The sequence below is a fragment of the Diplotaxodon limnothrissa genome, linkage group LG3 (genome assembly GCF_057381915.1).
Source record: "Diplotaxodon limnothrissa isolate DT_005_m linkage group LG3, D_limnothrissa_male_GT1.1, whole genome shotgun sequence".
In the NCBI taxonomy this organism is placed as follows: Eukaryota; Metazoa; Chordata; class Actinopteri; order Cichliformes; family Cichlidae; genus Diplotaxodon; species Diplotaxodon limnothrissa.
Genome location: NC_140598.1, coordinates 48,232,466 through 48,242,745, shown reverse-complemented (window position 1 = coordinate 48,242,745; position 10,280 = coordinate 48,232,466). Strand labels below are relative to the sequence as shown.

General features: G+C 42.8%; 1 protein-coding gene across 1 annotated transcript; it reads right to left on the bottom strand.

Annotated features, from left to right (window-relative positions):
- Positions 1–2,124: 2,124 nt before the first annotated feature.
- On the bottom strand, positions 2,125–5,661 carry gal3st3 (galactose-3-O-sulfotransferase 3). Its single transcript, XM_085350749.1, has 2 exons — positions 5,579–5,661; positions 2,125–3,445 (listed from the first exon to the last, which is right to left on the bottom strand). The coding sequence occupies exons 1-2, from the start codon at positions 5,659–5,661 to the stop codon at positions 2,125–2,127; spliced, it is 1,404 nt and encodes a 467-aa protein (XP_085206875.1).
- Between the last annotated feature and the right edge of the window lie 4,619 nt (positions 5,662–10,280).

Sequence of the window (10,280 nt, the reverse complement as noted above, 5' to 3'; positions counted from 1 at the left end):
TGCATCCTCTCCTCGCGTCTGTTGCCTGATGGCTTCATTGCTTTTTATTTCTGAGCAGCAGCTGTGTGTGTCTATTTTATTATTATTGTTACCTGTGGTTTGACACACTCAAACCACAAACACGTAGTGTGGTTAAGTACTTAGCTCTGCTGAATGGGAGATTAATTCTGAAGCCACTAAAGTAGGTTCGATGTGCAGTTTGTTGTAGTTTTGCATTATGTATAACATGTACAGAATTAATATTTTAAACCGTTTCCACATGCCTTGTTCCATCTCTGCTGCCTGAAGTGGTAAGCCGTGCACACCACGAACCACCAAATCGATGGAAAAGCAGTTTTCATCCAGTGATTCATGAAAAATACCAGTTAAAATACAGTAATGGGGCTCTTTAAGTCCCGATCATAAATAATACATAGTTTAATAAATCTTGCAGGCCAAAGAAAAAAAAAACCCAAAAAAACCCCCGACATGAGCCGGGAGACATTTCTTGGCTCAAACACATACTCTCACACAACTATATTGTTCCTTCACTTCCTCAGCAGCACCCTACTGATCACCAGAGTAATAAAAGAACATAAATGACACATTAAATATGAGCAGAAAGCATTAAAAATGGATCACAGCCGAGATAAATGAAGACTCTTTAAGACCCCAGTCGGCCCAGCTGCCTTAAGAAGCTTTAAGGATCGTGCATTAACGCTCTCCCTTTGTCTTTCTGTGCTTCAGGGTTCGGATTGAGCAGCTTTCACCTGGTTGAACATGTCCTTAATGACAACGTACAGCCGTGTAACCCTAGAACCCGGGCCATAGGCGGCCTGTGAGAGGAGATGATTAAATATTCAAGCGCCACGATCCACAGGCTTCAAGTCTTTGTCCCATCAAGGAGTTTGATGTTTTTATTTGTGCCAGTGTGTTTAATTATTGTATATGCGGCACAGGGTTGCTGGTAGGTTATTAAATCCATGCCTTTCATATTCAGGGCGAAGGGCCTGGAGATCTTATTGCAATAACGCCCAAGCTGTACAGTAAATCCCCACATCCAGAAGCATCACCTTAACAGAGTCTCCACAAGGTGAGGTGTGATCTTGTCTGGCTGTTCGATGAAGTACCAGGGGTTGGAGAAAAAAAGATGTTAGTGCTTCTTGGTGGATGGAGAGCCTGCCCAGAGGGCAACAGCAGTATTGACAGGGTGGTGAAGGCAGAGAAGGACCTTAGAAGGAAGAAAGGGAGGTCAAAAAGCTGACGAGACACAGGCTTCATACATGTGCTCAGTCTCTGTGGGACTTGTATGGCCAAATTGAGTATCCAGCAGTTTTTAGGCTTACCCTCAGGATAAGGTCTCCATCTCACTGGCCTTTTTATCCCCCCGTCCCTTCACTGATTTCAACTCTAGAGTCAGTAAGAAAAAAAAGGCCAAAGAAGGAAGAGTTGTTTTGTGCTGTCACGTTAATGGTTGTGAGTTGATCTCAGTGTCTGTCTGGCCTCTTAGGAGGCTCTTCGGAGGCCTGACAGCCGATCCCTTTATGTCATTATGTCTCCTCAAGGACTTTAAGTGGCATATGTTAGGAAAGAGAGAGAGCGAATGAGAGCTTGAGAAACGGAGAACAAACACAAGTAACATGATACTATCCCAGTGTGATACACACAAAGCACACTCTGTGCTGCACAATAGACCCGATATCGCCACTTCTCTATTGACTCCCAGTCGCATGAAACAGATTTCCTTCAAAGAACCACTTTCATCCGAAACCCTCTCATATCCACTGCAGTCAGGGCTGCAGAGGCGTACAGCTGGGTTAAACTTCCCTCCCAGTGTTCCTCCAGCTTTTGTGCCTTCCCACCCTGATAAGGTCTGATGGATCGGAAAGGAGAAAGATTAAAATTCAAGTCCAAGTATGTCCAATCCCCTTTTTCCTAATTTATTTTCATGTCAAACCAAACACACATAGAAGGAAGAGGGGATACTCTAATTCAAGATAAACCCAGACATTTCTCAAGGATAGCCTTATTCCCCCAAAAACCCCAGACCAGCCAACAATCGTAGTCTCATGGGTCACGATGAGTTAAACAATGCAGTTTGTTGGGCACTCGGATAATTTTCAAGTCTATGAGGAGTTTTCCAGTCTATGAGGACTGAGTTTGTGAGGGTTTTGTCCCTTGCTTATTTGTCCGACCTCGAGTTCCTGCAGCAGTCTTTGAGTTGATTCCAGTTCCTGAGGCAGGGGTTGCAGCAGCAGGCACTGGTGGCTGGCTGCGGTGGGCTGGATGTCTAAGCAGGGTTGTGCGTACAGGCTGCTGGAAGGAGTGTGACTGCTGCTGAGGCCGAGCCTGAGAGGTCAGACGGTACCGCAGTAACTGGGAACGTAGGAGCATCTTTGTGTACTGGACTTCCGGCATGATGAGCCTCAGGCAGAGCTCCTGGTCCTGGCTCGAGAAGCTTTGGGTAATATTTACAGGGAGGTCATAACCGACTATGTCAACTTTGCCGCTAGGCTGCCAGGGGCGGAGCTCCTTGTTTTTGATTTCAGCAGCTGAACGAACAAGCGGCATGCCTTCACCGAAACACCTTTTCATCAGCTTCTCCTGGGCCTCACGAAGGAGGCGCACCTCCCTCGCCACACAGGCTGGACCCACAGCAGAGATTTGACGCCACAGTGAGGCGTTAAAGTGATCATAGAGCTGGGCATCTAAGGAATTCCAGGCACGGATCTTTTTGCGAAGATCATCAGTCAGGCCCTGCTTGGAACTTGGCGTCCGCATGTTGAGCTTAACATACAAAATGTCATCCAGATCCCAGGAAAGGAGGTGTCGAAGTAGAACCAGAGATTCATCAAAGTACTCAGAGATCATCACCAGCGAGAACACTCGCTCCACCTGTGCTACAAAAGCTTTTGCATAAGAGACATCTTTCGCTGGGCGATCTTTGTCTCCGCCCAAGTCGTAGGTCAAGGTGTTACGTGCATATATGGAGTAGTTCTCCTCTGGTTTGTAGTAGCGCCAGGGTTCATCTAAGAAAGCTTCCAGTGAACCATTAGGGACCCTCTTGAAACTCTGACAGTACTGGTTATAGTAACTGAACAAGGACTCAAACATGGAGCCAGGCTCTCTCAGGATCGTGACGTATATCGTATCATTTGGCATCAGTCGTTTCAGCTCAGCCTTATTGAAGCGCATGTGGTTGGTGACGATGTTTGGCGGTAGCGTGTGCTGATGCACAGAGTGAGTTGTGAAGGATCGCGGGTAGCAGAACTGGTGACCGCAGGCCTGTATGGGTAACGCCACCGTCAGGTTGTTGCGCTCTGCAAAGCGGAAGAGCAGATTCTGCATGGTGCTGCTGGCTGTTTTGTGGGTTTTCAGGAAAACCACGTTACTGTGCTTAGGCTTCAGGCCGGAGTAAGGGTGAGAGTGCAGGGCTGGACAACCGAGGTGGAAGGCATCCATGGTCCTGGTGGCAAAAAACAACAACAGTTTACTTAAAGCTGCATTAGCTTAAACAGCACAAAGAGCAGCTGTTCTGGATAAAATGGTGACATTAGAGACAAAGCTGCACACAGATAATGGAAGAAACTAATGTGTTGTACAGAACAGAAGCAACACAACGGGAAGGCAAAAATAGTAACCATAAATGGGACTGAAGGGAAAGGTAGAAAGATATAGCCGCGAGAGGAGAGGAGGCCAGAAATGCAATATATGATATAATATACAGTGTGTCTGTTTTTATTGTATAGTGGACTGACATTCAGGGAACACACAGATGATAGTACGAATTATTACTTTTCAAAGTGTCATGTACATTAAGTTTTTATTGGCAGAATTATTCATGAACTTTATCAAAAGATCTTGGTGGCAAATGTTTATCATTTTTTAATGAAGACGTTCATACTATATACATACAGTTAGGTCCATATATATTTGGACAAGGACACAAGTTTAGTTTTTTTTTTGCGGTCAAACTCTTTTTAAAGGGACCAAAAATAATTGGACAATTAACTCAAAGGCTGTTTCATCAGTAGCTGTGGGCAGTTCCTTTGTTATGTCATAATCAATTTTAGCAGATAAAAGACCTGGACTTTATTTAAGGTGCGGTTCTTGCATTTGGAAGATTTTGCTGTGAACAGACAACATGCAGTCAAAGGAGCTCTCCATGCAGGTGAAACAAGCTATCCTTAAACTGTTAAAGCAGAAAAAAGCCTTTCCGAAGAAGTGCTACGATATTAGGAGTGGCAAAGTCTACAGTTTGGTCCATCCAAAGAAAGAAAGAAAGAAAGAAAGAAAGCACTGGTGAACTCAGCGATGCAAAAAGACCTGGACGTCCATGAAGACAGCTTTGGTGGATGATCGTAGAATCATTTGCATGGTGAAGAGAAACAGCTTCACAACAGCCAACCAAGTGAACAACACTGCGTGAAAGACTGCAATGCAAGGTGCAAGTCACTCATAAGCCCCAAGAATAGAAAGGCTAGATTGGACTTTGCTTAAAAAAATATCTAAGAAAGCCAGCACAAAAATATTCTTTGGACAGATGAAACCAAGATCAACATCTATCAGAATGATGCCAAGAAAAAAGTATGGAGAAGGCGTGGAACGGCTCATGATCCAAAGCATAGCACATCATCTGCAAAACATGGCAGAGGGAGTATGCTGGCTTGGGCCAGTGGCACTAGGCACTAGTATTTATTGATGATGTGGATGAAGTGGAATAGTCTTGAATGGCCAAGTCAGTTACCTGATCTTAACCCAGCTGAGCATGCATTTCACTGTTGAAGACTAAACTTCGGTCAGAAGGGTCCACAAGCAAACAGCAACTGAAAGACTGCTCTGCAGTAAAGGCCGGGCATTAAAAAGGATTAAAGCATTAAAAAGGAGGAAACCTGGTGATGTCCATGAGTTCAAACCTTCAGACTGTCCTTGCCATCAAAGGGTTTTCAACCAGGTATTAGAAATGAACATCTTATTTTCAGTTATTTAATTTGTCCAATTACTTTTGACCCACTGATATGAAGAGATTATGTTAAAAGAAATGCTTTAGATCCTCACATTTTTATGCAATTGTTCAACCCACTAAATTAAAGTTGAAATTATGCACTTCAACTTCTGGGATGTGGTGGAAAACAGCTGACATGTGCAGTTAATGCATTTGCTGTAAGCACTGCAGGATACCAGTTCTAAATTCTCCTAAAATCTGAGGTGTTTGGTACATATCACTGAATAAAGTAACATAAAGAATGCAGTGCTCACTGCAGAGTCAATGATAAGAGGTGGGATGTGGAAACAAGAGCGTTCAGTGAAGTGAGACGATAAAGACGTTGAGAATAGGAAGTTGAAGAGAGCAAAATGCTGGGCTGTCAAAAGTCTACAGCACTCTACTGTTATAATTGGTCCCTCGACCAGCATGGCGGTGCTTAGGCGCTCAAGGTTTCTATGCTTGACTTTAATAATAAGCCCCTCTCTATTAATTTGCCTATGAGGCAAAAGTGTGGCACAACGACTGTCAGGATTTTTCACTGTAACAAGGACCATATGGATTTATAGAAGAATAACGGATATTTAATGTGTTTTCATATCGTGGGTCACTCACCAGGTCAAGTGACCCCCATGGTGCAGCAGAAGACTGATGGTACTGATGGCAATGATGACCAGGAATATCTTCTTCTTCCACATCTGTGGGAAGCAGAGGGAAAAAGAGACGGCGAGTGAGAACTTAAGCAAAAACAGAGAGCAGGAGGGTGGCGGGAACGAGAGCAGATGGAGGTGTAAGGAGAAAGCAAATATGAGCATCAGGTTCGAGGGAGAGCGACGGAGAAAATGGGCAACGCGAATTTGGGGGACAAGAAAAGAAGAGAAGGTTAAGAGACTGAAATGATGAAAGGAAGCAGTAATGAAAAGCGAAAGGAGAGAAAGGAAAGGGAATCGAGAAAGCGAATAAGAGCAAGAGACGGACACGACGCAGGATGATTTATTCAATAACTGCTGGGATCCATTAGCAGGAGAGGGGGATGCGTCTTGGCTTTTGTCACTCACTAATAACACAGTGAACGATACCTTCATTACCTTCCACAGCTGTAACAGTCACATTTACTGACACCCTGGGCAAATGGCCTCGTACATTAGGTCTTGTTAGAAATGACATACGCACGTGTGGAAAGCAAAAAAACAAAAGCAGCACATCACGCTGAGATCGCTCTATCCGGTTGTTCAGTCTGACGTCACTAGCAGTGTCTGGGTCTAAACTCCGCTGCGGGTCCATATATCAAACGATCACTATGGCATTACTGAGAGTTGAAAAACTGTCTAAAGTCTTTCATCTTTAATAAAATGATCAGCGTTCTGCTCTACCAGGTGTAACAATTGAGTTTAACATCCAGGCATCCATGAAAACGGAATTTATGACATTTAACGGAGTTAGAAGTTAGCAGGGAGTTAGCTCGCTAGCTTCTATCTAAATACAATATAGCATGTCCTGACTGCGGGGTTTTGGAAACAAATTCAAACGTACAGCTCTGTTATCACTTCCAGCATAAATGAAGACAGAAAACTAAACAGCAGTGACGTTTGTAGGGTTACTGAAGTTGGGCTAGCTGGTATATAATGATGTGCTACGTGACCGCTAGCGACACAGCTATGTTAGCATAATATAAACAAGCTAACTTTTTTTTCCACTCGATAAAAGTTAACGTGAGTGTTCTCGGTGGTCAGAAACAAATGTAATCGCATGGCAGGATGCTGTAAAAGGACCAAACTTCAGCCAGGAGAACAACTGAGATAATCCATCCACAATACGAGGTTAGTCATTCATATACTGCTGCATGGGCTGGGCTGTAGTTACATCCTAAGGTTTTAAAAACTGAGCTTAAATAAATGATTAGTGGTAATAAAAGCCGAGGGAGGTCAACAGTGATCACTGACTGTTTTAGGAGCTTTTTGAGATCAAATAGAAGAAAATACATAACATTAAACATGTTAACAACACAAAAGCCATATTAAACGCAGACTACTTTAGACCCGGAAGTAGGATTCGTCGCGTCATCACTGAACAACCGGATAGCAGAAACTCCTCGTGACACTCGACCCGTGCTGCTGAAAAGCTACGACGGGCAGTGGAACCCGGGAGGAGGTCCAAGCCTCTCTCGACAGCGTCTCACTTGCATAACAATAGCTGACGTCTCTCTCCTTGATTACACTGTGATGTTACGATCTGCATGGATGCCAGCAGAGGAGACGCGAGCTCGCGTTACTCCCAGCAGCTGGATTTTACGCTGCATATGCCGTTTGTGAAGGAGCACAAGTGCATCAGTTTGAAGCACCCGTGGTCCCAGTGGGGGAAACTACTGACCGTGGCAGAGCTGCTGCCACCCACTCAAACAAACATGATCGTTAATCGTTTGCTGTACAGATGCAGATGTTGTATGCAGGAGTGAAATAATCAATACATTTCGACAAACATTGTTTTATTTGATTTAAATGGTGGCTTAATGTCTTTTTTTAAATAGATCAGTTCAAGATTATCTCAATAAAATGTACTGCCCCCTAAAAAAGCTTTTTTTTCACTAAACAAGAACTCACGTTTTAAATTCAGAAGCAAGCACATACTCAATAAAGCTGTCAAATAACGCATTTCAGGAAAAAGACAAGAAAAAAAACACAGCTATAGAGCACAGAGTCAGGCTTTTGTTCAAAACCCACAGCTCATGAATAAAAACAAGATTTGGGGGGGATCTTTGTGCAGAGGAAGCACAATTGTTGGAGAACAGTAAGTCACGAATCCAAAGTCAAATCTCCAAATGTACCCAATAAGTAATTAAGCTTTCAGTGAAGAAGTAACAGCTGGCCTCATGTTGATTTGTAGAAGATTAAGAGAGAATGAGCCGAGTGTATACCGACATTCACTCCTGTTGTTTTTTTCCTCCCAGCTTTAAAAGCCTTGAACAGCTGTTGGCTGCAGGAATGTGCGTAAACACACGTGTGTGGGCACACAAATGCACAAAGCCGTAAGCCTGCTCTGATACCAAACAGGCAGCCGTGCTCTCACACTAATTGACACAGATTGTGCAGACGCACAGTTTGATTTGTTGATTTGTGCCCTCTGCTCTCCTGATGACACAACCATCTGACCACAACTAGATCTATTCTTATTCATTTATGTTTTTGTACTGAATTGCTCATTCATAACCCCAAATTTCAGTCCCATCTCCTGCATTTCTTATGTGGCAGAGCTGCCAGTTTGGTTCAAAGAATAGTCCACAGAGCTGCACAAGGCATGCTGCTAATGTTTATCTTTATATTTGAATCAATTAATCTGCTTTTTTGCCTCTTTTTTTCTTAGCAAAGATATTAACCATTTAAAGTCTTAACCATGAAGTAGTTGCCAGTGTTCACTGAAATAAAGAAATTACATATTAATTTGTATCACATTTGCTACAAAGACTCTGTGGTGCAAAAGCAGAGAGACTCACTCGCTACACTTCCATATTTACAGTGCTGATAGGTTCATATGACGAAACAATATTATTACAGACTTTCTGTACACGGTAGACTCCGTCTCAGCAACGTGACATTAAGACGGTAAACTTCCAGATCCACAGATATCAAAACTTGGTAAGTAGAATCAAACAATACAGTTATTTTACATCGTTTAAAAGGGTAATTAGTTAATATAAACTGTAAACTGCTTGTTAATGCAAATATCTAATCAGCCAATCACACGGCGGTTCTCTCTGGGTGTCCCGTTGATGTTAGACATCAGAGAAAGACGGCTTTGCGCTGATATGAATCCCGCAGTAATGCTAATAACCACTTGTTAAAACAAAGGCGTGCAGATAAGACTGGCCCGGGGCAACTCCTCTCAGCTAGGAACAGGAAATGGAGGCTTCAGTTTGCCCACACTCACCAGAATTGGACAATATAAGAAAATGATGAGTCTCAATTTCTGCTGCAACAATCAGATGCTAAGAATTTGATGTAAATAATAGGAGACCATGGATTCATCCTGCTTTGAATCAAAGATTTAGGTTAGTGGTGGTGGTGTGTGGGATGCTTTCCTTCCACATTTAGTATCATCTGAGCATCATTTACCTGTGTGTTTGTTAAGTGTTGCAGATTTCATGATGAAAACCAGGGTTTAACCCAAAAATGTTTCTCCATGGTCAAGCTTATGCTAGTTGAGTTCAAATGTGAGCAAAAGTCTTCCTTTCATCGGTCGATATTTCGTTTCCTCCACTGGATTTGAATTCAATAAAGACTTTGCTTTCAGTCTATTTCTCCGTTTTAATCAGACCTCATCAACAAATGATGCTGACATCTTAATTTTCTAGTGGAAAGAATCTATTCGACCAATCATCATCATCCCGAGGTTCCCCGTGTTTATTAGAATGGGTTCTAAGCACTTTAATGTGCCTAGATGCTGCAGTGTAAAATCCGAAGGTGATAGCACGTTATCCAAGAGGTATGAGAACAATGAATGAATTTCTTAGATCCACAAGTGGTTTCTCTGTGCAGCGCTTATCATTCCCCAGCTATGTGTTCTTTGATTTACAGCAAAAGTTGTTCTCTGCTCCACTGGAAAGAAGAACTGTCAAGACTTCACCTGAGCACAGACTGTCTGAAAACTACTCATCGCACTTAGTGTGGAAGTGGGTTCTTTTCTTCTCTTTAATAAATAAAACACAGTCTCTGTGGATGGAGATACTCATGTTTTCCTTCGGTACTTTGGGACTAACTGTCACTCACTCTTGGACCCACAGAAGATGACACATGCCTCTGTGGAAAATGTTTCACTTTAGCAACTGATTTCTCAGATCCCTTTGCATTTTTCTCAACAAACAAAGAAGCTCCTAAACCTGTGTTCAGGCACACAAATATTAGAGTTGGGGTGAATGCACAAAAAACACAGTCTTTTTGTTTTTAATGAGGTTTTCCAGTATGAGTGGAAAAGCTGTGGGACTCCATGAACTGCATTGCTACTGAAACAGAGAATAAAAATGGCTGCATTCAGCATTTGCAGATGAACCCGAGTGATGTCTGTTAAAAAAGCTAAAGTGGGAACGAGGGTAAATGTTTAAATATGGCTTCAATGGGAATTTTAAGCACGGCAAAAGCTGCTTCAACTCACTTCATTAGGTACATCTGTTCAACTTCTCTTTAATACAAATATATAATCAGCCAGATACATAGTAAAAACCAATGCATTTATGTATAAACATGTAGACAGGTACTCAGAACTTGCTGCTGTAAACCCACGTCCATCAGGCCTCAACATACCGTGGTTTTAACGGGTACCTTCA